The 27,787-nt window shown below is 41.4% G+C and overlaps 1 protein-coding gene across 2 annotated transcripts in view; it reads left to right on the top strand.

The window, feature by feature from the left end:
• MAP2K5 (mitogen-activated protein kinase kinase 5) overlaps positions 1–27,787 on the top strand; it is a 393,759-nt gene that overhangs the window by 330,844 nt on the left and 35,128 nt on the right. For both annotated transcript variants that reach the window (XM_006886624.1, XM_006886625.1), the window contains 2 exons: positions 16,246–16,307; positions 19,363–19,408. In XM_006886624.1, coding sequence (XP_006886686.1) covers positions 16,246–16,307; positions 19,363–19,408 — 108 coding nt within the window. The remainder of the gene's footprint in view (positions 1–16,245; positions 16,308–19,362; positions 19,409–27,787) is intronic.

The following is a 27,787-nucleotide window of genomic DNA, read 5'->3' as shown; positions in this document are numbered from 1 at the left end:
AATGATGTGGCAGCCTGCTTCCATAAAAAATTATAACTTCAGAAAACTGTGCACAGCGATAATCAGAGTTAATCTTCCCTTTTATGGAGGGCCATCCCATCCACCAGAAAGGGGTCTCTGTCCGTTTATAGGACAACTAAGCACAGAGGACATTATGAAAATCTCCTTTACATGTCCTTTACCTTTGAAGGGAACACTGGCGCCTTAGTGGTAAGCCATTGCACTGCCAACACCAAGGCAGGCAGTTTGGATCCACTCTGAAGGAGAAAGGTGAACAGTCTCCTCCTAAGTGACTTCCAGCCTCTCAAAACCCACTGAAGCTGTGAGTCAGTTTTGATGCAATGGCAATGAGTGGTTTATCTTTGAAAATTCTTTATTGACATACAACTCACAAAACCATAGCATTTATCCTATTAAAGTGCACAGTTCAACTGAGAATATTCCTATTAGAAACAGTGCTTTTATTCCAAAAAGAAGCCCAGTACCAATTAACAGTTACCCCTAGTTCCCCGCCCCTCCCTGCTTTGCTCCAGTTCCTCTCCTTCACTGTCTCCGAGTTGCTTCCTCTGACTCAGTGACCTTGTGTTGACTGAGGTTGTAAATGGCAGGAAGAGGAGAATGCCTTCCTTTCTCACTCAGAGCTGCTGGTAGATTCGAACCACTGGAGATGTGCAGCCTTTGGGTTAATGGTCCAACTCACTCCAGGTTACACCACCAGAGTTCCCATCTGCAGCCCCATAGGAAGCATTCATCTACTTTCTATATATGAATTTCTTGACCTTTCACATAATTAGGATCGTAAAGTAAGCAGATTTTGTATCTAGCGTCTTTTATTTAACACTCAATTTTCAAAGTACTTCCATGTTGTGGTATATATGTTAGGTCCTTTTTTTCAGGACTGAATAATATTCAATTATATTAATAGACTGTTTTGTTTACAATTAATTAGTTGACAGACCAACTGGGGGGGGAAATACCAAACGAAACAGACACCACCACTCCAATTTCACCATTATGACTCATATTGACCCTTTAAGACAAGGTAGAACTCCAGGTGCTGAGATAAATCTCTGCCATGGATGACTTTGTGATCTACTAAAAGAAAAATTAAATTAAATTCAGTGTGACAAAAACACTAATAAAGCTGTAGTAACAAGGCAGTGTTATCCTGAGTCCTACTGACGTGGACTGGAGAGTGGTACATTAGAGGACATGCCATTTGAGCTGGCTCTTGAACTTACTGTTGTAACCTGTCAGCACATCACTTCCAGTGCAAGGTAGAAATGTTCCAGAAGATTTTTTTAAGGCTATGACCTTTCAGAAGCAAATCACTAGGCCTGTCATCCAAGCACCTTTTCTAGGTGTGTTTGAACCTCCAGCCTTTCAGCTAGAAGTCAAGAGTGTAATCATTCATACCATGCAAGGACTCAGCATTCACTTAGTGAAGATGAGGAGAAGCTCATTCCAGCAGAGAAAGTAGCATGAGCATAGGTGCAGACAGCTTTGCAGACTTGATTAGCCAAAAATAAGGCCCAAGGGGAAATGGACCTTTAAGGGTAGTGTTAAGAAGTTGAGATATTGTCTGTTAGTTGACCAAGGAGAACCACAGAAACATTATGAGTTTCACATCTGTATGTTTTAAAAAGATATTTCTGCCAAAGGTAGATTGGAGAAAAGAGAAAAATTTGAAAGCTTGTTAATAATGTAATAATATCCTTTCTCATTTTTCTCCTCCTCTTCCTAGCCCTCTGTTTTCTCATCCCCTCTGTCTATATGCTGTTCTCTTCTAGAACAAAAATGTTAGCTGCCTCTTGGTCCGCATGACTCCTGTAGTAGGGTCTTAGCTATGTGATTAAGGCTCTATCCTCTGTCCTCTAGCCTTAGCTATGTGATTAAGGCTCTATCCTCTGTCCTCTAGCCTTCACTAACCTTTTCACCCAGCTCTCCCATCGAGCTCTGCTTCCTTCTACCACTGGCCATGTTTGCTGGCATTCCTAGAAAACATCAGGAGCCACATCTATGTGAGGAGTCCACGTGAGGCCTCTGTGAGTTCAGGTACTTTGTGGGCTGGATGATTGTCCCCATTTATAATGGCTCTTTTTAGTGCTACTGTAACGATGTGAATACGCCAGGCAGGTAATAGTGGAGGCTCTCTTAAGTCTTCATTAAATTTTATGGTTAAATAGAGTCCTAAGAACTCACAGAAGGTATAGGCGTTTGTAAGTGAAATTTTTTAATGATAGGCTCTTAAATTTGTTTTGATTTTTGTGTTGTTTTGCTATTTTTTGTTGTTTCTTTTTTCTATCTTCCTAAGACAAGACCCACCTGCCTCCTTTCCATAAGCCTCCCTCCACTCCTACTGTGGCATTCCTGTTAGTATTTTTCCTCAGCTTACAGGCCTTATGAGGTGAACCATTGCTATTCCCATTCCAACCCCACCCCTGGGCACAAATACCTCTTTCCTAGAGCTTGGACCTGCAAAACAGCTCTCCCCATCCACTGCCCAAGAACCTGAGCCACCCAGTCCTGAGGATCCTACAAAGGGCGCTGAGTATTTGACATTCCATACAAATTTCTTATGAATTCTAGGATAAACTACCTGTTCCTGAATGAAGGATGACCTGTATATAACAAAGTACCCCTCCATCCCTCTTCTTAAACTTACAGTGCTTTATTTGATAATTGGAAAAGATGGAAAGACATAAACTAAGAGATAGGTTAGCTAAAGGTCCACATAAAATTTTACTTAAATACAGCCGTCTATATGTTTTGTGTTACATGAAAGTTCTTTTTCTAAAATACTTTTTGCAGATCAGATTGTATTAATACAGTAATTGATTTGCACTTCTTTTTCCTTCCTCTCTCTCTCTCTCTCTCTTTTAAAAAAAAAAATCCCACAACCCTTTTCATGGCCCAAAAAGCCCGAGTACAGAATAGATACACATGACTTTAGGAAGCTTAGATCCCTACACCCTCTTTTTCCAGATGCTTTCATAAAAGTTCTTAGATTATGATAGATTGAAACTACTGATTATAGTCTAAGCATTCTGTAAACCTGTGTTAATCTCAGAGCAAGGTGCTGGAGATAGAGACTGAATGACACAGTTGCTACTGTATAAGAGCCTCTCGCCTGGTCGGGGAGGCAGAAACGTAAACAGTCATTTATAAACCGATCACTTTAAACTAAATTGCAGGTAGTATAAGTGGTCTGAGCCTTGATGGCTTGAGTTCTCAGAGGACCTCACTGACTATCATTTTAACCACTCATATAAACAGGTATTTACGAGCTGGTATTTAATGATGTTTGCAGCTACATAAATTCTGTAACAAAAGTGTGGACGAGCTGCTGGGGAAACATGAGAAGACAGTTGGGGACTACGAAGGAGAGCTCCACAGGAGGGGAAAGTCTAGGGCCTGGAAGATCCAGTAGTCCCTGAGATGCTCGCATTTTGCTGGAAGTCCAATGACTACAGAGCCTGGAAAAGTATGAGATGATGCAAAGGTCATATTTCCAAGGGTCTTTGCCCACCACATGAAAGAGCTTCCTTCCACTATTCCAAAGACAAGTTTTAGGCAAGAGTTCGATAAGTTTTAGGCATGAGTTTGGACCAGATTTCTGTTTTAGCAAAGTCACTGTGACAGAGGTATAGAAAGTGGATGGAGAAGCTAAGAAGCTTTGATGGGAAATGCTGATGAGGGCCTTAATTAGCGCAGCTTTAGTCTGACTGGAAGGTATTTAGGCTGGAGCGAACTAGATTTGGTAAGTAATTCAATGTAAAGGAGGGACAGAGCCCAGGGCTTGGGCAGCGGGGCACTGAGTGGTGCCATCACTGAGAGAGGGCTCACAGAAGCACATCAGAGGCGATAGAAGGAAACCTGCTGGTGGTCAGAATTCAAAGATGATCGGATACATAGGGAATTCACTGAGCACTTTAATCAAAACCATATTACTTCCTGTTCCAGGCCCAAGTAGCAAATGTTTAGCAATAGAGCCTGAGTTTCTGGAGACCTTTTTCTTTCTGTCTTCAGAGTACAACATCTAAAGAAAGCACAGTTCTTGTCAGGTGTCAGGATGACTCATAGGGACCCTACGCACAACGACTCCAAGCCTTCCTTGCCCAATCCTGCAGCACCTTCACACTCTCTCCTGTGCTTAAGCCCACTGTTGCTGTTACTGTGTTAACGCATCTCATCAAAGGTCTTCCTCTTCTGCACTGGCCCTTCACTTTTCCAGGCAGTATCCAAGGACTGACCCCACCTGGTGTCATGCTCAGAGTACAGGAGGCAGTATCTCAGCACTCCTGCTTCTAACGAGTGCTCTTCTAAACACTTCCTGCAAGACAGATTTTGTTTGTTTTTGGCCTATTCAATATGTATAGTAGGTGGTGGTGGTGGTGGTTGATGATGATTGCCTTCAAGTTAAGCATGACTCACAGCGACCCTAAGAACAAAAGGCCTGACGCCCCTCTACAAGTATTGACATTTATCAAAGTTCATAGAGTTTCCAGAGGCAAGTTGTTTAGGAAGTGGATGCCACTCCTAGATAGTAGGTACTCATAAATATTTGTTGAATGCTGATTATGCATAAATATAAGGCCTTATTGCCTCAGGGAAAATGCAAATCAGTAATAGCAGGCATGTGATGAAGAGGCCCTGGTAGTCCTTAACTAATATATGTGGTGCTGGTGGTGGTGCTGGTGGTGGTGGTGGATGAAATGTACCATTGAGTCAGAACCAACTCATAGCTGACCCTCCAGTGGGTTTTCAGAGCCAGTTAATCACACAGATTGCCCATCTTTTTCCCACTGAGCAGCTGGCACATTCAAACTAATATACACAGGACTGAATCAAAATTCAGAGCCCAGCACTAACCCTTATGGTTTACACAGTGCTTCCCCACATCACATTACTTTCCCACATTTTGTAGAAGAGGAAACTGAGTTATAGTCAAAGGTTAGTGCTTTCTACTATACTATAATTGACCTTGACAGAAGGGAAAAGTGACAGCTAAATACCTTGGCATCAGTAGAAGAGTTAGTTTGGTTGTTAAACTCTAAAAGAAGGCCTGGCTAATTTTGCAGCACACGCCAAGGACAAAAATATACTACAACACAGTTCAGTTTTGCTGTCTTATTAAGAGTGGCCCCAAGTCTTTAAGAAAGAATTGAGCTTTGTTCAGCATATCCTCTTTAAGTTGGCAGGGAGAATCTTGGCTCCTATTAGAAGAATGCTAATTAAAATACAAAAGTGTGGAATCTTAAGCCTTTATTATCTTAAGATAGTCATTCATGCAGGATCACTCATTCCTGGACAGGGTCAGTGAAGACTGGTGAACTGGGGTGCGATTGAGCTGTGACAACAGCAAGTACTCTCCCAGCGGGGTGTGAAAATGGCTAGTGTATAATATCTCCCAGCAACCCAAAAAGTGATCATAACCAACTCCTAAGAGGAAAATGGTTATTCTTTTACTTGAGAGACTTTTCCATAATGAGCAAGAAGAAAGAGACTTCCTCATCTCCCCAACTCTTAGCATCCTTTGTTCTATGTCCTCTTCTTGAGTCTCGTTGTAAGCCCATGTGCCAGAGCAGACCTGTTCGAGGGGGTTTTCTAGACTGTAGTCTTTACATGAGCAGATCACCAACTTTCTCTCTTGAAGAGCAACTGGATTTGTTTGAACCACCCGCCCTTCAGTTAGGAGCAGAGCACTTAACGATTGCACCACCAGCCTCCTTCCCAGTGCTACCTACGCATGGCTTATTCCTTACTTGGTACATAACTGCAGGTAGTCTAAAATAAGACTTGGTGGCCTGGGCTCTCCAAAGACTGTGTAGGTAGGTCTAGAGCTTCCCACCAGTACAACTGGTACTCTTATTAGATAAATGAGCATGTAAGGTGTGGTATTTAATATGCTTGCAACTTGTGTGAGTTAATGACTGAGGCATCAGAAACCCGGTAAGTTAATACATGTGGATGCACACAATAGTTCTGTCCTCCGCTGACATTGTTACCCAGACCTGGGTCTCATAGTGTTAGGAATATACAATAGGGAGCTTGAAAACTGATATTCCTCTTTTATGTAAGGCAATCTTTAGAAATCTGATACCTCCTTTGAAAAGTCCAGTATGTTTAAGTTAATGCAGTTTGGCTGGTTTGAAGATTGAAAATAGGTTAGCATTAAGGCCATGATTCCTTTAGTAATTACTTTTTCTATTGGTAATAACTGTTTCTTTAGAAATGACATTAACATTCTACCAAAACACAGCAGTAATCCAAAAGTTAATGTTCTGTTCATTTATAATTATATTTAATTCATATTTATGAGTTGTTGGGAGGGAGGACTAAGAAAGAATTGCGTTTAAGGGGTTGGGAAGGTAGGGAGCAAGTTAAAATCATTTCCTGATAATCTGAAGGCTATACAAAGCCACTTGAAGTAGAAAAAAATAATTTTTAAATATGCAATTATATAAAATCATATTTTATTAGCTACTGCTGAAAGTCCCTCCCTATTATTTCTTAGTTGCACCGAGTGAACTTAAAGGTTAGGTTCAGTTTTGTTTTTGTTTTATTTGTTTGAAATAAATCAAAATATTAGCATAAACTTCCCTTTCATTTTTATTTCAGTGAGTGAGTTAGATTTGAGGAGGGGGGGATTTGCTGTTGCGTTTTTAACCAGGAGAAAGTCAGGGTCTTCAGGCAGTCATTGACCAAGTAGCTTTCTGTTGTTTTCTTTGAATTGTCCACGAAGCATGATGTATTATTAATGAATTAATTTCTTGGTGGTGGAGCTTATGAATAGTGTTCTGTGAATGGGCAGTTGCCTGGTGGGGCCAGTTTTGGCTGCTGTCATTTAACATGTGTTGCTCTATTGTGAAGCCTTATCCAGCCGTAGGACAGCACTCATTTAATCCACCATGATGGGGCCTCCACGCCCTGAGCCCAAGTTGGATGCCAGGGTCAGTTATCCAGCAGCTCGGGCTGGGGCACTGCTCCACCTCACTGCCGAGATGCTGCAATCATTCTGCCCGCTGTTAATTTTCCCTAAACCAGGGAATGCGCGTATGTGAGCAGTACAAATGCCCTCAAAAGAGAATCCAAACTGGGCGGCTGGGGTGCAGCCTCCATTCCAAAATGAAGGCAGCATTCCAGGGAGTGTAAGTTCCTTCCTTCCTCCTGGAAATGGAAGCGCCTGGGCCCTCGAGATCCCTGATGTTCTGAGGTCCAGAGTAGCAGATGGCATTATGATTTTCCAAATCCTGATGAACATTCTAACTGAACTTGTTCATTTCACAGTATGTAGTTCTATTTTTTTTCCACTTCCTCTCCCTTCCAGCCTCCCTCTCTCTCTTTGTTCCCCTTATATTAACTAATTTTTAACTGATGCGGCATCTCCTTTAGCCAGCTTCACATTCCCTTTTCTCTCTTGTTCTTTGGATGCACCCAGGTACAGTACCATCTCATATATAATTCTCAGGCATTGAATTGCAAGTGATACAGCCTTTGAATGTGGTTAAATATATGGAGGCAGACACCACCAACTCATACCCCATGCAGCCAATGGAAATTCTGTGTTTTCCCCTTATCCGTAGCTTGCAGTGCAGGTGGCAAATGGCAGTAATTATTTTAACTAACAGTTGAGTGAACATTCAGGAGGACATCCAGTGTGGCGGGGTGGACGCTGGGTTTACAGTGAGTTCTCGGAGGCTTGTTGATTTTTCAGGACATGGACCTGCCAGCCCCTTGTACTTGGTTTGTGGATGAGAGTCAGGTGTTTCCGTATTAACTCCTTACCTGTGAGGAAGAGGAATCCCTTTTATTTAGGAACCTGTTAAGGATCTTTTTTTTTCCCTTCCTCTCCTGGGTAGTCCTCTTGCATTTTCTGTTAAATCTAGTTTATGGTCTGCTTTTCATCCCAGACAGCTCCTCATCAGAGCTTGTGCTCACAGAGCCTGGTAAAATACCAGTGTCTATTAGAATAGGATAATTTTGGTCCTGGATCAAACATATGTAGCCAGACTTTTCCTGAGGAAAAAGATTGACCTTATCAGTGTAGGAAATTCAGACCTATATAGGGACAAGGTAAAACCACAGGTAGGAATTGCTGAATAATTACCTTTAGACCAGCCTGAGCAGGAGGCCTCCCACGAGGGTGAGCTCATTTAATGGTTCCTAAAACTCAATCTTGTAGATGTCAATGGTCATGCTTGATTATTTGCAGCAGTGTTTTATGAAAAAGCAATAGAAATGCATTGGGAGGCTACAGAGAAAAGGGACAATAACAGGTTTTACTTTGGTAAATGAAATCCCTTTGGTATACGACAAGTATGCTTTTTTGCTGCTCTGCCTAGAGCTGTTGCAAAGGGGGAGCGAGAGAGAGAGAGAGAAGGAGAGGAGAGGAGAGGAGAGAGAGTTTGTATGCACGCGTGCTATTCATATAGGCACCTCTAAATAATGCTGTGCACTGTAGCTTATGACCAACAAGAGACCAAGAATAAAAGGAGAAAAAAAGATGTGCACTGGCCTTGGAAAGGAAGCAATTGCAAATACAGTTTAAAAGATTCATTCATTTTCCAGTTCTTCACCCACCTATTTTCAAGCAATTTAAAAAAACCTCAAGATCTTTGCCATGTTTAGAATCCTTCACAATAAATGTAATAAATCTTTCCTGTGACAACAAAATAGGAAGAATAAGTGAATGCTTCATTTTTATATGAATGACAAAGCTTTTCCTTCTTCTCTCCTATCCTAACACTGAAGAATTTCTCAAAACACATTTAAGAGAAAAATTAAGTAGGAAAAATCTCTATAATCTCAAATTTCCATTATCTAGAGACAGATTCCTTTAGACTCCCTTTGTTGGTCTTTTGCGGTTTTTTATTAAACATCTGGTAGTGGCGTTCACTTGCCTACCAGCTGGTTCTCTCATGATTTAAGGGTTTATGGGTAAGGAGGGTGTTTCAGTGGCTCAAATTCAAGCCGTTAGCCCATGGTCCTGGTCCCATCTGAAACAAGTTAAATGAGCTGCTACTGTCAGCCCAGGCCCAGTGGACAGGGCTTCACACCGAAATGCCCACACATGTAATTTGTCACATCTGGCAACCCAGAGCATGGGGTGACCCAGTGTGGAAATTGAATCATCTTTCACTTTCTCTGCTTACGGCTGGATGTGGAACGGGATGAGTAAAAAGAGCCTCTCTGGTCTCCAGCTGAGAGTCAGAAGCTCTCTTTTCCGATGATGGCCGTCTACAAGCCTTCTTAAATCCAAAGCCTCGCTCTCCCTACAGCCCTGGGCCTCATAACCCTGTGGACTGATTATAGCAGATCCATACGTATGTTGAAATCAAAAGTGTATACATATTATTAAAATCACTGATTGCACCCTCAGAGTGTAGCAATGTTGTTAGGTCAGCTCAGTGTTTTAACAAGTATTTGATTGAATTGGTACATATGTGAGGTGTAATTATGATTTGCTCATATCTTGAACTGGGAAGGGTGGAGGGTCAGCAAAGGAGAGGAGGACCCTCAACAAGGTGGATTGACATGGCGACTACAGCAGTGGTCTCCTGTGTGTCAAGAAGTGTGAGGATGGCTCAAGATAGAACAGGGGCTCTCGGCTGGATGCTGCTGTGTCAGCACGCGGGAGCCCGGGTTCGAACTCGAAATAAACTTTGTTAATTCAGGGGAAAAAAATATAGAGCAGGGTTCAGATCTTTTGTTCATGGGGTTGTTATAAGTTGTTCTCGACTTGACGGCATCTAACAACAAATCTTAAACTAGATGACTGACTTGACCAACTGGCTGGATATACCAGCTGTTTTCTACCTTTCTCCCTGTAAGATGGACCTCCACCAGCTTCCCTCATGAAATGTACTGACAGGAGCATCAAGGACTTTTAGAATATCAGATTTCCAAGAAGCTGCCATTGAAGTACATTTTGCACCAGTAGATTTTGTTTTTTCTTTTTTTAATCTTACAGACTAGCCTCTCTGGAGAGTTTAACATTAAGACCCAGTTTGTTGTTTCAATTTTAACAAATTCTATTTCCTCTCTAGTCAAGACCAGACCTATCCTATGGATCCTGCCAGTTGTCTCATGGAGACTGTGCTGCAAGTCAGTGAACAGTGAAGACTCAGAAACTAATGTGGGGGTGATAAATCTTGTTCTTCCTGATGTGAACCTAGAACAGTCTGCAGAAGTGGAGGGGTCTGATAGGGCTGTGCCAATTAGTATGAGCCCAGTGTCCACCTTGGCCATTGTTAGGCTAGGCCAACCCACATCAGGGCTTAATTAAGTTTCTGGATTTTGCTGTTGTTATTTGTTACATTAGAAGTTATACATTGAGCAGAACTTTCACTGGTCTCACGCTAGGTGTCCATCTAGGTAATGTCGTTGTCCTCTTAGCCTGGTGGCTGGTTGATTCAAGATCAACCAACTTCTTGAGAGGTTTTTGAGGGAGTTTTGTTGTTTGTTGTGTGTTTTTTTCTTCTCTTTTAACTGATGACAAAAAGTATATTTTAAATTTACTCCAAAGGCAGTAAAACAAACTTCAATATTTGGTTTAAACAGTAGCAACAAAAACAAACACATTTTCAAAACAACTACAACATATTTTCCAAGTCTCAAAGGTATGATAACAAAGCAAGCAGACCGATTCTGTGGGCCATCTGCACAATTTTGTGGCATCTCTCCTTTAGGGGAACAATGTGTAGGAAGTGGTCAGGACTCTAGGATGTGGGAGAGATCCGCCACAGCTGTCCAGGATGGTTCTTTGTTGTTCTGATGAGAGTGCAGCTGGACAGTCTGTCACCACACTCCCCACGTTTCAAAAGTATACTCAGAATCCTTTTTTAGCTTAAGAAATTTTGAGAAGTCATTTCTTGTCTTCCTTTTGTTTATTGCCAATATGTTTAAAACGTTGATTTGAAGTACAGGGAAATAATACAGAGAGTCAGATGTTCAAGGTCCCCTCCCTCCACCCTACATGTTCTTGAGGAAGGAGGAAGGGAGAAAGGCAAGCTGCAGAGAAGGCACCGCGGAGCCCTCTAGACTTTTCACACTTTGTCTTCCATTATTCTCCTTTATGAAATAGCCATGCTGAATTAAACCCCGGTGCTCATACACACATCCTGAGCGCCCTGCCTTGGCACTCATTCTTGGCTATTCCCTCCATCTCATGCAGGGTTTTTTATATGAGGTTCACATCTTACCCTTCTAAATAATACACAAGTTCTTTGAAGTTATATATCAAGTATCCATTATCCCAATATGCCAGGCTGCTCATGGTAGGGGCTCACGAAAATCCTTGATTGAGTGAACAAATAAATACTATCGTTTTCATGTAGATTTTATTTCTTTGATTGTTAGCATACCTTCAAGTCAATTCCAATTCATAGCATCCCAATGTACAACAGAGTGAAGCGTGGCCTGCTCCCACACAGCCTCACCGTCACTGACATGTTTGAGCCTGTTGATCTTCCCAGTGTGTCAGTCCAGCTCATTGAGGGTCTTCCCTTTTGTTGACCTTTTGTTTTGTATCTGAATTGATACATCGTTATCACATCCCACTGTCATCTTTAGTTATGAATTACAGGCAGAAAGTACATCATCAGACTAAGATCCCTAAATTTTTCTTGGGGATGGGGTTTTTCCCCTTCTATAAATTAGAGTTCTACTGCACATCACATCGGGTCTCTTGTGAGTTATTTTAGGTAGTCCCTTCCTTTTCTAAAAAAAAAAAAAATCTATTTTAACATAATTGTAGACTCAAATGCAGTTGTAAGAAATTATGCAGAGAGATCTTATATGCCCTCCACCCAGTATGCTCTAGAGGTGACATCTCATAACTATAGTATAAGGTCACAAGCAATAAAATTGGCATTGCTAATAGGAGACAGTCATACCTTATTTTGTTTCACTGGTTTTACATAAGCTAGTGTATGTGTAAAGAAATATTAATGATGTGGATCTTTTCAAAGCCGAGAAATAATTTGGCTTTAACCAGAAAAACAATATGCTTTTAAAAGAATGGGCCCCTTTTAAAATAAGCCATTTGAAAAGCATTTTTCTCACTTAAATACTTTTCTGTATTTGGAACACCCAGCTTACTCACATGCTCTCCCGCTCACAAACTGCCCTTATTGGCAAACTTACCCTGTACATGAACGAGCAGCAGCCATGGTTGGGGCCATGGGCCTCCTCCCTCCTGCCCTTTCCCACCTCTTCAAGTGGGCAGGTACACGTGCACACACATTCACACACACAAGGTTTTCTGCTCCTTGCTTTTTTTTTTAATGCCTGAGCACCTTGCTGACAAGTGCTAATAGCAAAAATACCCAGAGAGTCCAGTTGAAGTTAGCATACATTAAACATTCTGAACTGGTCCTTTTGCTCATAGATTGTGCATAATTAATAATTAAACAGCTTCTGTTGTAATGGGTTGACCTTCCTGAACTGATCATTATTCACAGGCAAAGGCATCACTCAAACTTTGTCTCCCCTGATGTCCTTTGCTGTTCTCCACCATGCCAGCCACTCGTGTTCCAGTTGTTGAGCAAAAGGGGCTGACCAGGTAGTTACTGAAACCTCTGAGGCCTGGAGACTGTCCTCCTTGATGACCAGAATTGCTTACCGGAGTGCTTTATGGCAGCTGTTTTTATATAATGGTTGCTAGTTTGATGACAAGATCCAGCACTGCGTGCCTTGAATGGGCCCTAAAGTTGATGTGGGACTGGAATCTCAGGTTAAGGCTTTTGGTTAAGGTTGTGTCCACTATTTCATTTCATCTCTCTGTGATGGGAAAAGCATCGCCAAAAACAAAAACAAAAAAGCCCTTAGGGTGAAGTATGACACCCAGGGTTTTAAAGAGAGTGACTTTTATTAACAATTTGAAACCAGGCTCAACCCCTCCTGTGAGTTATTGGTGAAACGGCTTCCACAGTCCACACCTATATTTTGCAAATAGATTTTCTTCATCTTCATGGAGCTGTATACTGTGTTCCACAGAGGACATTTGGGCTAAGCAGCAGCTGTTTAACTCCGTTCTCTGGACCCCTTGTATTTCTGTCTGCTTGGAACCTCATGACGACTGGGTTCTCTCCCTCCCAATAAACTGGTTAATCTGGGACAAAACTCAACTGCAGGTTTTCCATGTGCCTTCCTCCCTCCTCTTCACAAATTTTAATTCAGTAATAAAATAGGCAAGTTCTCAGAAGTTGAATTTTCTTTCTCTTTACATCTTCATCAGCATTACTAGTTTCATTTGCTTGAATAATATACTTTAAAATCCTCCGAGGCAGTGAAGGTTGTCAGATACGTTCATTTGCTTTCCGCTGAGGCGTTTGCAGTCTTCCTACATTTTCAGAGTTGGAGGCTCACAGGGTGCTCCTTCACCCTCTGTCTAGTTTGTGTGACATCCAGGAGCCCACAACTAGTCGTTGTTCTCTGTCTCAGAAAATTCCTCTGTAAGGTGTGCAAAAGACGTGGATTTTAGAAGGAAAAGGAAGCTCTGGTATTAGGCATCTGAGACGGGAATTCCCCCAGCCTGCCCCCTGCATTTTTGATGAGTAATTCCTTCCAGGCACCACGGAGAAGGGAATCCACTCTGTGGTTCTGCAGAGTTGACTTGGGCTGGCGTTTTCAAAAGCGAAATAAATTATTCATGGGTACCACCCAGTGTTCCTTAGTTTATATTATGAGGAACTTAACAGACTACAATATCAGCTCTTAAATAAAATTAACTACCCATGCATAGATGTCACATTTTCTCATTTTATTTCTCATCCGTGTTAAAGTGACATCTTCATCAAGTTGCTTGGTCTATAATTCATTAATTTACTCTTGGTATCAGACTTTAAAATGAGGTCTCCACATTAGCATCACAGTTTAGACCAAAACCTCTGAAAAATTCAGTCCAGAATAATTCCCATTTCGGTCAGTGTCCAGCCACAGTGAGATTGAGACTAGAGGGTTTGAGGTTGGTTTGGTTTTGTGTGTTGTGTTTTGTTTGTTTGGGGTTTTGTTTGTAGTTACTGTTGTTTGGTCAATTTTCCTAAACCTTGCATTTTAAAATGTCTCCTGCTCAGAGATTTCTGGCACCACCCCCCTCCTAGGAAAGACCAACTTAGAGAACCTTTCTAACTGATCTGCGGCTATCATTTTTACATCGCAGACTCGGAACTATCTTTTTATTAATGTTTTTTGACACAGTAAAATGTCATCTCGTGAACAGGGCCTTGTAGAATCGTGTGGACTTGGTGATATATATGGCTTCCCTAAAACAGGCAGGAGCTGAAATTGATATCATGTTTTATTTTTGCTCTTCAAACCGATGGGACTTCTGTGACCATTTTATAGTACCTTTATTGAGGACTTGTCATGTTCCTGCCTGCCTTGTTTCTTTTGAGTGGACTTGTTCCTCAGCCCCCCGTTTTTCATGTGCCCTCTGTGTGCCGCCTCCGTATAATCCTTTGAACTTGGCAAGCTTTTCTTTTACTCTCATTTCCCTTTCTTTTTGGAACCCTCTCTTTCCTGATGAGACTTTCAAGTTTAAAATTACTGACCTTTTTCTCATGTAAATTAAGATAGATATACAAAAAGAAGTAAGCATATGTTCATAGTACCCCCCCTTTTTTTTTAACCTTTCCAGGATGTGTTTTACTGTTTTTGTTGCTTTGGGGTTTGCCTGCTTTGACCCCCTTAGTTCCTTTTGATTTCATTGTATTTTCCAGCAGTTTCCAATTGTTTGAATTGGAAACAAAGCCTTAATAAGAGTTCTAGTTAATTTTCTGTCTTGTAATTACCGATCTCATTTTTCTGATAATTGGCCACAGCAATTATATGTATATTTACTAATCACATAGGAGGCTGTGCAATTGTATCTATCTGCCACCATTGATAATGACACACATATTGCAGAGGTGCTTTTATCATCTTCTTTTTTCCACTACATCAAAGCTATTTCCTCGTATTCTCAATAATGAATACATGCATGCATTTGACACAGTTGTGTGCTAGAGAAATTGTTTGGCTCCCACCAAATGCTGCATGCTCTCAGTTTCTTGCCTGCAGCGCTGGAAGGTTGTATGTAATGATATATTGCTCATCCAAATGGCCAAAGCACTCCAAAGCACAGTGAGATTAAAATAAGTCATTCCTTTGTTAATTTAAATAGGTGCATGTATCATACTTTGCAGGGCACTTTGTGTAGGGATGTCAGGAAGGAAAAAAGCCGCCGAAAGGTATTTTTAATAGCAAATGAGAATAGATGAGAATGGAGTCATTTGCAGCTGCCTACTTTATGTGGCTCTCTTGTTCCAACTGTAGGTCTAATGAGATGACTGTTAAAGTACTCTGCAGTGTAATTTCATTACATCCTGAGCTGTTACACTATAAACACAGTGGCGCTCTCTGTCATTCTTGGAAAAACTCCTAAATTCTTAAAGCCTTCCTCTGCAAACAGTAATGGGGTCTGCTCCGTGTGTAGGGTGGTGGCTGTCACGTTTCGCCACGTGGCTCTGCTCTCTGGAGTTGCCCCTACCGCCCCCTCCCCTGTTCTGGTTGGTACTCCAGGCAGGACTTTCTCATTGCATCCTTGGTTCACCTGCTTTCATGAGGATGTTAAAGATGCCTAGACTAGCAAACAGGAGTTGAAATTTATTTTCAGGAGACAACTTCCCCTGTAGAAGACTTTTTATTAAAGGGGGGGAGAGGGAGGTGGGAGGGCAGGAATGGACCCAAATGATTCAGTTAGGAGCAAGCAGTTAAGAGGATTTGAATATACAAATAAATGTAAATAAAAAAGAAAGTGTAAATAAATAGCAAATCCAGTATAAGAAACAAAGGTCAACACAAGAATAATTTCACAGCTCTTTGTTAATTACAAGACCATTTGTGTGTTACTTAAATAATCATTAATTTCTCATTTACACTTTCCCTACCTTCTCTCCTACCCTGTGGCTATCATTGTCCTTCTTTCACCTCCCCTCCCTCTCTGTTTCTCACCATTGTAAAATGTGTGTGGCTTTAAATTTGGCATTTTTACACAAACATGTGAAGGAGGGTGTAGATAGACAGTCTTTTTAATTGGATGAGGCCTTATTTTCCTCTCCTTGTGGTGGCAAATTCTTGCTTTATATTCATGTCAATGCTGCTCCCTTGCTGTGTGGGGGGATGGGAGGTGGGAGGGGTAGAATATAAAAAAAGAAAAGGAATTGTTGCGACTTTTGGTGACTTGTTTTTCCTCCTTCCCAGGATTCGCCCGTCCTTCCGGTTGGAGAGTTCTCTGAGCCATTTGTACATTTCATCACTCAGTGGTGAGCCCGTTTGCAAACATGCCATGCCCTCAATGTAAATGATACATGCCATTAACTCACTCGGAGGCTCCGTGAGACCTTATGGCTCTCCCTGCTTCCTTTTGGAGACGGGAGGGACTTTGGGGCCTTGGGCAGATGGGGCAGCAAAGCTGAAGAAATTGTTTAAATTATGTAACCGTTATTTACACAAAGGATCATAAATGTACTTCAGAAGCTTTTTCCTGTTTTAATAAACTGCCACAATTCGGGGTACTTCTTAAGCACAAATAGTGTGCAGCTAGCCTTTTGTTTTGGGTAGATATTTTGGTGTGGTTTCTAAGGTATATACAATTCTATAGCCTCTGTTATACTGATGTGTGAAGCTTATTTTTATTAATGTAATCTCAAGTTGCCCATAAAACTGTCTGTCACATAGTGGAAGCAGCCTAGTTTATTAATTCATTGTATTTTCAGTAAATAACTTATATCTTTGGTTATATTGTAAATGCAGTATTGGGGGGGCCATATCAATGAGTTTTGGTGTTTAAATGACTGTGACAACATGGTTCCATTAAGCTCATTTTAATTCTTAGAACTGATTGGAACCCAAAGATTTCACTCCAGAGGGACCCTGAGAGTCTCCCGACAGTTCCTTGTCGTTTTACACCTGAGGAAACAGGCATTTTTCTGGCCAAGTGTTCTTTTCCAGCCTTCTGCCTCTATCCTCCCAGCAGAATGAGTCTGTCTTATATTATTTCTTTCACCTCTGTAGGACTCATGTGGCCTTAGAAGGTCCACTTGCTCTGCTGCCCTCCTCTGCCCTCTCCCTCACCCCAGCACAGAGAGAAAATTGTCCCAAAGTGAGAAGAGAGGAAATTGGAAGAAGCATTAGAATGACACCCCCACCACAAGGAGACAGAACCAGTTGGAAACTGATCAGAAATTTGAGAGCTCCTTTAGAATTGCCTTTACTTCTCATTTCCACCTTGACAAAATTTCTCATTTCATCACTCCTCTGAGTCATGTCCCTGGTGGGAGAAGGACAGGCAGACCCTGACAAAAGAAACCCTTTATTCTGAGTGGTGTGGTGAAGTCACGGAGGATCCCCTGCTCACGCTCGGGTTGTACACTGTCCACATCCCCTCCCCGCCCCCCATGATCCATCTGATGATTACACTGAAGTGAAACCAAGAAATATTCCTTAATATAAATGTCAAGCTTTATCACCTTTTTGACTAAGTGCAATATGTTACCTCTTAATAAAAGTGTCTCATACAGTTTATATTCCACAGAAAAATGTGTGGCAAAGAGATTTTCACCCTGACTTTTAAAATTTTATAACATTGTTTCTATTTACTTAAAATACTTATATAATATTCTGGTGCTTTTGAAAACTATTTTTTACCCCAATGACATTTCATCTCCAAAGCATGCCACATTGTAAAAAAAGTAGACATGTAAGTTAAACACTAGACTTCTGAGCATTTTTAATAATAACAATTTTAGAATCATTACCCTAGGTGTTGTGTGTTAATCTTTCTTAATTTCCTTGACATAGAATCCCTAAAAAACCACTCAGAAACACTTCATGGGAACCCACCATTTGAAATGCAGAAATGGACTGCGAGATTCCCGTACTGCCTGATTTGGTCCTCACTGGCTGGAGGATGGTACATGCCTGGCGTGGTGGGACCACCAGAGTTACCTCTCTGTGTGGTCTGAAAGCATCCTGGAAGTGGTGCCAGTTCTGGGCAGATAAAATTAAAAAAACAACAACAAAACACAAAACTAATAAGCCTTTGCCTCATCCTGTCCAAAAAATTAATCAGCTGTTATATAAAAGTTTTATGGAGACAGAGGGAGGGATAACCTGTGTTGAAATCTCCACAGATGTCAAACTGAAACAGAAATGATAATGGATAATAGCCTTGTTTTCCCAAGAGATACAGCTACTTGGGAATGTCAGATTAGGACTGTTACCAACTCCACCGGCGAGACAGCTTGAATTCCTTGCTAATGGTTGCAGTATTTGAGAGGTGCATATGGTTATTTATAGGGAAGGCAAATGTCCTCAATATCATTAATGGTTCATAACTATGGTTCTTGTTTACCAAATGATCATTAACTCTCTCTATTAAAAAAAATACTGTCAGCAAATGCAGAGATTATACGCAGGTTTTTCCTCTTGCCTGTTTGAGATGGTTGCCTTTTATAAAGAAAAAGCATCTGTGTGGTTTAGCTCTTCCAAGTGAGAGAGGCAGCCGTGTCTCTTCATGACTTTCCCCCCAGTTAGTCCGAGTTGACCACAAATGCAGCTATCAAGAGGCAGCTACCAAAAGTCACCTCAGTTCCGTGTGTGGCTGCTTTCCCGTGTAACTAACTACTACATTACATTCTATTGCTCCTCTTTAAACCTCTTGCTCAGGAGACAAGAAATACTTTGCATGAGGAATATGATTCTCTAAGCAGCTTAAACAGACTTGGCGTTTCCGCAGCCGTTTAATGAGTCATCAACTTGTACCCTAAACAACATAAATGAAAGTTGAGATACTATGTAATAATAACCCACTTGTAATGTGGCATTATCTAGATTGCTGACCTCTATTATATAGTGCTTGTCGTGCTAAATAATAATGAAAGAAAGAAATGCTTTCTCATTTGACATGACATTTGTGTTTCTTACTGCCTTTTCCCAATTGGGGGATAAAAAAACATTTAAAAAGCACATTCTCAGTATTTTAAGTTCAAAATAAATAGATAATTGAGTCAGAAAGAGAATATTGTTGAGTGGCTTTTATTCCACATTCGTTTCCAAAGTAGGATTAGAATAAATTTAAATATAAATTCTTTTTTTCTGTATTACAAAGTAACTAAAAAAAATTGTGTTTCTGATTCATAATATCTCATAATTGTGATTAATTAAGGATCAAAATTAAAGAGAAGGATATATGGTTATGCTTTGGCCAAAGCATTTTCATATTCAGGGGCAGGTATCAATGGTGTAAATTATGGCATTTTTTTCAAATTATATAAATAACAAGAGTTAGTGGTGGTTGTTGTTTTTTTTCTCCCATAGCATGCGAAAACAACCAAAAGAAAGACCAGCGCCTGAGGAGTTAATGGTAAGTAAAATTTTAGTTACATTAGAAGTCTTCAATTATGTATCTATACTTAAAGTTCTGCTCAAAGGATCAGAATGAAATTTAATTCATCCACAGATCTTGGAAAGGCGACATCATTTACTTCATTTGTGTTAGTATTTGTGACGCTCACATCCTCAAATACTATTTGTTTTTATATGCTCCACTATTTTGAAACATATTTCAGAACCCTTTCACTCAAGGGTCATGGCCTAGATTACTTCTTGGGTTCATTTGCTATTACAGCATTTCAGAATTCAGAGCATTGGTAAGGTGTTTAAGTTGTTTTATGCAGTCCTACAGGAAATTCCGAGGGCGGTGTGGAGACCTCTTGGATTTATGTAGAATGAAATTATATTGGCTGCAAAAAGATCAAGTTAATGTGAATCTTTGGTCTTTCCTCAGAAAGAGACAACTGCAAGGCTGCTGGTGCTGTGTTCTCCGCTCCAGGGCAGCTTTCTTTGATTGCAAATGACAGTTTTTAGCCAAGCAGGGAGAGGAACAGAGACGCTCCCTAACAATTCCCAAATGGTCATTTATTTAGTGCAGATTGTTGATTTGACAATGCGCAAGCTGTTAGAATGACTAGGATGGAACATTAGTAAATAATAATCGTCTACTCCTTCTAATGTCTTATGTACCATTCCCTATCTTTAGATTTCCACAGTCAGAGCAAATTCTCATCGATTTTCTTTCACGTCTTTAAACAATATGCATTTGACAGCAGTTGAATGGTTTTCCTCTTTTGCATTCCATCTTAATAAACATTCGCAACCACTCAAACTTCCAAAAAGTACAGAATCCATCCCCAAATATAGAAAAGAACTATGTTTCCTTTTTTTATCAGACCTGCTTTACAAAAAAAGTATTTTTTTCTTTTATGTTGCCCTCAGAGGGTAGTTTCACGTTAAGCCCATCCCTAAAAACCTCCATAATTTATAAATTGCACAGGCTTTATGTCTGGAATAAACCAGGAATAACTTTGTTGGGTTTTTTGTTTGTTTGGGATTGGGGTGGTATTTTTCCGTTTGTTTGTGATGGGGGTTTTTTCTCTTGAGGGTCTCTTCAGTGGTTGGGAAATTGTTGCAGTTATTTACATTTGAGAAAACCTGGAACCAGTTCTAGAGATGGAGATCTATTTACCTTGTTCATTATTATGCTTATGACCAAATAGCTTTGCCATTAAAAGACTAGAATTTCAGAAAACAGATTATCGTTTAAATACATGTTTTAATGCTGCAATGAGTTGGCCACTTTATAAATAAAACATCTGCAGTTCCCAACTACACCATAAATACCTACGTATGTATGTCTTGGTAACAAACACTGCCTCAGCGTGGCTGGTAATAAGAAGGTGTGTACTTTTAATGCCCTGAAAGTGTGTGTGTATGTATGTATCTGTGTATATGTAATGTGTGAGGAGGGATACATATCTTGACATATTTCTTTTGAACTAATGTCCTGATGTGTGCTGTCATTTTTAGTTCATAAATATCCATAAACCATAAAATGGAATAAATTAACAATTTAGTCATAGGGAGCAGTGTCCTATATTTAATTTGGCTCTCTTTCTAGTACTGTTTGTTTTTATTTTCAATTATTTTCTTCTCAGAGATACAGAAAGAGTGAGGTGCCTTTGGCTTGGCAAAGGCTCAGTGAGGAGTCAGGAAAAATTAGAGAGTGTGCGGTGCTAAGGGGATTGGAGCCTGCCTGCCTCTGGCTGAAGGATAATAGGAGAGAAGGATGGGCAGTCTTCTCCAGGGTGATTAACAGTCTCTGAAAACCTTCTGGAGGGTCAGCTATACATCATCTTTGACTCAGTGGCACATACAACAATAGGGGACAAGGGAAAAAGTGGGTTGTCCTTTCTTAAGTGGCCACATCTGAGGAACCATATCTTAAGGAATCTGTCCCCTCATTCCTTCCAGCATATTAATGTCTTTAATTTTATCTTTTCCCTCTCTGGCTACAACCTATTTGATGGTGCTCCCATCCAAAAGCAGTAGCTGCCCCTGGAATGTGGGAGCTGGAGAGCCCATTTGTCTCAGTGGTAGGGCCTCAGCTTCTTCCAGAAAAGAGTCATTTTTTTTTCCCAAGTTTGATGACTCCAACCAGCAGGTACCAGCATGGCCTGCACAGCTAGACTGTATCAATTCTGTTATAGGCTCATGTTCTCCAACTCATGGGGAAGAAATTAGAGATGAGCCGGTTGAAAATACTGAGAGGTAGAGAGCCACCAACAGGGAACTCTTACATGATCTCCAAATGTGACTCTGACCACCAGTGAGCCCAGCAAGTCCTGTCCTGAGTGAATGAGAATGCAGGGGAGGATGGCTGGGTTCTGTCACCCCTGAGCCTCTCCATTAACGTAGTGTGCAAACAAGAGGTCTTGGTCTTTTAATTTGAGGAGATTACCTCATATACTGTACTACCAATTTCAAGTCTTGAAATCATCTTTGCTGTTTTTAACGATGCCAGTCTTAAAGATGAAATGGAATACTTCAGTTTAGACTCTCAAAGTCATTAAAATCTTCGTATTAGAAATTTAGTTCATTAGCAGTTTAACTCTACTTTGTGTGATTTTTGTTGGGATGATTGTCTTTCTCACTTTCTCCCTCCCCTTTTTTTTAACATATTGCTGCTGTTGTTAGTTGTCGTCAAGTCAGCTATGATTCATAGAGACCCTATGAACAACAGACTGAACCCCGTCTTATCTTGTGCCATCCTCACAATCTCTGATACACTTGAACCATCTGGTGGATTTGAACACTGGCCTTTGGGTTAATGGTACACACACAACTCACTGTGCCACCAGGGCTCCTTAGAAGCAACATACACACCCACATATAATTTTGCTTCTTGAATGAATTCTCTTGAGTGAACCCTTATTTGAAAATATAGCAAAGTCTCTTATCCTTGAGGAATATCTGACTTTTTTTTTAATTCTTCAAGAGCCTATTGCATAAACCAGAAGTCAGCTTTAAACTCAACAAAGGACACTAAGCATGCAGGAGTCAAGGACACTTAGCATGCTGACACAGCCAGCCAGACAAGGTCCCTCAACTCTTTATGCTCATACAGTAATAATAATTCATTACTGAAGAGCCTCTTTTGAATTATGAGGCTCTAGTGGCTTAGTGGTAAGAGGTCGTGCTGCTAACCGAAATGCACACTGTTCGAATCCACCAACTGCTCCTTAGGAGAAAGATGGGCAATTTATAGCTTCTAAAAGCCCACACGAGGGTCATCTATGAGTCGGTTCCAACTCAATGGTACATAACAACAACAACCACAGTTTTAATTGGTTTACATACTAATAAACCTCTCACACCTCAGCCTCCACCACGCTGACATAAGAAGAATGAGGTGGAGCTGGCTAGAACTACCACTGCTGCCCCCTCTAAAAGATACCATGATAGAGAGTCCTGGATAGAAGGCAAGGTAAATGTAGACCAAACTCAGAACTGTCTGGCCAGCCAGCTTACTGGTCTGGCGGAGACTGAGAGAGGCCCTAAGACGGTGGTCTCTAGTCGCCCTGTGAGCCTGGAACTGAGCTCGCCACACTGGCACAACCTTCAGCCCAACAGTGGATAGGCCTATACTGTAAGCACCAAGGAAATACTCACTGCTTAGAGCAGGCAGCCATACAAGATTCAGAGGGCAGCGTTTGTCCAGAGTTAAAGCTTAAAAGTTAGAAAGGAAAAGAATAAAAGGATAATTGGAAATAGTCACAAGCAGGAAGTGAGCAGAGTGCAGTTTTAATGTGAGGATTGTGATCAATGTCATAAAATGTGTATGTTAGGTAAATGGGAAACCATTCTGGCCTGTAACCTTCCATTCAAGTTACAGTAAAAAAGGTGGTGCTGTTGGTTGATTTGGTTTTTTGTTTTGTTTTGGTTTTTGGGTTTTTTCTTTTAAAAAAAGCATAGACAAGAAACACTATAAGGCGGTTCCACTCTTTCTTGTGTGGGGTGCTGTGAGTCTGTACCGACACTCTGAAAAGTGAGGTGAGAAAATATAGACCACATACTTTTTTCCACAGCTAAACGCCCACTTTTATTTCAAGGATTATGTCCATCTGTACGCTGAGCAAAGTATTCAAGAAGTTGTTATAATGAAGAAGAGTGTGGCATCAAGATCAGAGGAAGACTCATCGATAACAACCTTGCTTGCTGAAAGTGAGGAGGGCTTGTATCCCTCATTGCTGAAGATTAAAGAATACAGCCTTCTATATGGATTGCATCAGAACATCAAGAAAACACTTAACCACTGGATAAGCAACATCATGATAAATGGAGAAAAAAATTTAAGTTCTCAACTATTTCATCTTTTTTGGATTTACAATCAGCACCCTTGGTAGCAGCAATCAGGAAATCAAGAGACGTATTGGACTAGGAAAGTCTGCAGTCAGCAATTTCTCCAAATTATTGAGGAGTGATGATGGCAGTTGAAGGACTAAGGTGCATCTGATTCAGGCCATGGTCTTTCTGATCACTTGCAATGCATCTGAGAGCTGGACAATTAAAAAGGATGATGGAAGAATTGCTAGACAGTTAGAAAGGATGATGGAAGAATTGATGCCTTTGAGCTGTGGTGTTGGAGAATACTGAATATCCCATAGATGGCCAAACGATTAAACGATACAGCCAGAGTGCTCCTTGGAGGCGAAGATGTTGAGTCTTCATCTGACATACTTTGGGTATTTTTCTAAGAGGGACTACTGCTTGGAGAAGGACATCGTATGTAGAAAGGTGGAAGATCACCAAAAGAGAGGAAGACCCTCAGCCAGTGGATTGACACGATGACTGCCACAGTTGACTGTGGTGTGTCAGGAAGCATGAGGATAACACAGGATAGAACCGTGTCAGATCTGTTGTTCATAGAGTCGTTATGAGTCATACTCAACTTGGCAGCACCTAACAACACAACAATTTTTTGTTAAAATTATTTTTCTTTTAAAAAAGTGTTGTTTATATCATTTACTTACTAAAATAAAGAGCCACGTTTTCACTCCTTCATATAAATCACAGGAAAGTCTTCAGTTATGTGACTGAGGACCAACTAAGGAAAAAATTGTCACACAGTCAAAATTGAAGGTGTGGTAGGCTGAACATTTAGAGGGGCTTAGACAGCCAAGCAGGGGGGTAAGGAAGCCAACTCTGCCACTCAGAACAGATTGGTGGGATCTCAACAAGAGAGGAGCAGAAGCGAAGGTGGTAGACACACACACACAAATCTGACCCTGAAACTCGGGCACAGAGACAAGTGGAGCTGGGAGAATTGATACGAAGGCTTCAAGTCTAATTTTGCTATTCATATTATATATTTGACTATTTTCCATAAAAGTAGTATGATGGCTTTTTTTCCCTTGTCACCACTGAGTTGTATGAAGGCAGAGGCCTGGGTGCATTCAAGATTCCGCTCCACCCGTAACCCACCGCCATGGCCAAGGAAGGCATTACTGCTGGAGGTTAGTGGACATTAATACCACTTTACAAGAGGTGCTAAAGAGCGCCCTCATCCACAATGGCCTAGCACATGGAATCTGTGAAGCTGCCAAAGCCTTAGACAAGCGCCAAGCCCATCTATGTGTGCTTGCATCCAGCTGTAATGAGCCTATGTATGTCAAGTTAGTAGAGGCCCTTTGTGCTGAACACCAAATCAACCTGATAAAGGTTGATGATAAGAAACTGGGGGAGTGGGTAGGCCTCTACAAAACTGACCAAGAAGGAAAGCCCTGCAAAGTAGTTGGCTGCATTTGTGTAGTCGTTAAGGACCATGGCAAAGTATTCCAGGCCAAGGATGTCATTTGAAGAGTATTTCAAATGCAAGAAATGAAACCAATAAAGAACTTGGTATACTGGGGGGAAAAAAGGGGGGGGTATGATGAGAAACATTACTGTCCGAGTGATTTGCCTTTGCAAACCACAGAGAATTCCTTCCCAGAGAGTCTCTTCCTTCAGGTTGTTTTGTGGCTGCATGTCATCAGGCTGGGTTATACCTGAGAAAACCTCCACCCCTTCCCAGAGATGGGCTCCCCTTTCCATCTGCAGGATGAACGGGACAGACTAGATTAGCAGTCTTTGATCTAGGGTCCATGACTGCCCCTGAAATTACATCTAAACTCGTGCCAACATGAGGGGGTTTGCATTATTCTGAAAATAATGTGTGGCTGCCATCAGTTTCTTAAACAGATCATGACCTTAAATAATTGTCAGGCTCCCTTGCTTCCTTCCCATTTTGTTAGTTGGAGCCGAGCCACCAGGACCAGAGAAGCAGCTCAGGGAGAGAGGCACTCACTCGGGGTGCCTGCTTGGGGTGGAGCCGGGTAGACTCTCCCTGTGGGACTCAGCTGTCTAACCTCACAGCCGAATCCAGATGTGGACCTTGACTCCATCCTGCGGTGTGGCCCAGCGGCACCCATGTGGTTACAATTTGGCCTGAGAATGCTGTAGATCCTTCTATGCATTTAGAGTGTTTCCCGAAGCTTTCCATGTCTAAGCTCTATTTAATGGAATCTATGCATAGGAAGTAATCAGGTCAGAAGAAGCAGCCTCCCGGTTTGAGATCAATCGCCGGCTAATACTTTATCTAGGCCACTTTATTATCTCATGCTGATCCGATTCCCATTCTCCTCCTCCTTTGTAGCATGCACTTCAGCTGTGGTAAAAGTACGTATCACATACATATTAAAAACATATACCCATTCTATCTGTATGTAAATGCGTGAGGCACAGCTGGATATTGCAGAGGAGTTTGATTTACTAATAGTTATTATCTGTTCTAGCTGTTCAGTGGCAGAGAGAATTTCAGAGAAGCAAGCTGGCGCAGAAATTGTCTTTATGCTATTACTATACCGCTTTAGTAATTGTTTAAAAACATGGCCTTTCTCCTTGGGTTCTAATAATGCCTGCTATTTTGCGCATTTCCTTGTACATTCCAGAGCAGGGCGTCCTCTAGCATTTCCAGGGGTTTGGTTTTCAGTTCAGGCTCCTCAGAAGAAACAGAGGGTGCTGTTTGCAATTGAAATTTGACATTTTGCTTAGAAAGCAAGTAAATGGTGGGACTGAAGATGCAAGAAGCAGGTGTGGGTCTTGAGGGGGTGGCAGCTATAATCAAAATCGTGCTTTTGGATCCCCCCCCAATATCTTATCTCAGCAGCTGCAAACTTGAAGGCATCTCGTTTCCCAGAGAAGGCTTTATTTATAAGAGGTGGTAATGTTTGGGGGCTAATAAACACCAGACTGCTCAAGAAAAATCTGTTTAAACATTTAATTACTTGCAAAGAGATGTTAACTTGTTTAACTCCTTTAAATGAAATCGTCACTGGGAGCTTTTCTGCTTTTTCCAAACCTGAATGTAATTACATTTTCAGATGGTTTCGTTGGTGGTTCTCTCAGTTAATCAAGGTATATGTTAAATCCAGCATTTTCGTGGTCCCCCTTTATAAAACTGCCATACTAGATTTTTGCTTCTACAGCTCTCAAATTCCAGTGTGACCTTTGGCTTCATGTCAAATGGCTTTACTCACCATTATTCAAGGCAAACCCTCTGAGTAGAATGAAAGAATACACTGGATGGCTGAGATGACCTGGCTCGGGGTGTTGCACTGGGGAGTGTGTTCAGTGCCTCAAAGCAAAGGAGAAAGAGTATTCTAGAAACAGGTAAATAGTGCGGGCACCACGAAGGCTTAGAGGAGTCACGAGGAAGCATGGAGACTGGGCTTTATACATGCAGGGTAGTCCTTTGTGGGTAACAAAATGATGGACTTTTCAGCTATTCCTGCTTTCTGGGAGCGGAGTGCCAACAGTTAGGTGCTAGACTTCTAGCTGAAAGGTTGGCAGTTCAAACCCACCCAGAGGCAGGCCTGGTGCTCTGCTTCTGAAAGATCACAGCCTCGAACACCCTGTGGAGCAGTTCTGCTCTACACAGTGGGTTGCCATGGTTCAGAATTGACTCAGCGACACAGCTGCTTCCTGGAAGCACAGGTCTCAGATGAGCTTTTGGCATCGACACCACGTTCTACTGGTAATAAGTGATCCTATGTCATGTAGAGCATGGCTGAAATAGACCTTTAGGGCCGGACTCCTGTGCATCCAGCTCCTCATTCTTGCGCTTCTCATTTTTTACACCTGGTTACTCCTTTGGAGGCATGAATCAGATTAGCTACAGCCCCCAAACTTGCAGAAAGTCCTGGCAGGGGCGGTAACTTCAAGTTCGCAGCACAAATTTCCTTCCAGCACAAAAACCATCACAGGCACACAGGGGCTCCATAGAGGGTCCACTTGATAACCCCATAATGATTTTCTTTATTATTTTCAAGTTCTGAGGGCCATTAAAATCATCTGTTTGTGTCTGCTT

This window comes from Elephantulus edwardii, unplaced genomic scaffold (genome assembly GCF_000299155.1).
Source record: "Elephantulus edwardii isolate Elephantulus edwardi_28Jun2011 unplaced genomic scaffold, EleEdw1.0 scaffold00050, whole genome shotgun sequence".
NCBI classification, from domain to species: domain Eukaryota; kingdom Metazoa; phylum Chordata; class Mammalia; order Macroscelidea; family Macroscelididae; genus Elephantulus; species Elephantulus edwardii.
The sequence above is the reverse complement of the archived record's forward strand: the minus strand, read 5'-3'. Positions and strand labels throughout refer to the sequence as shown.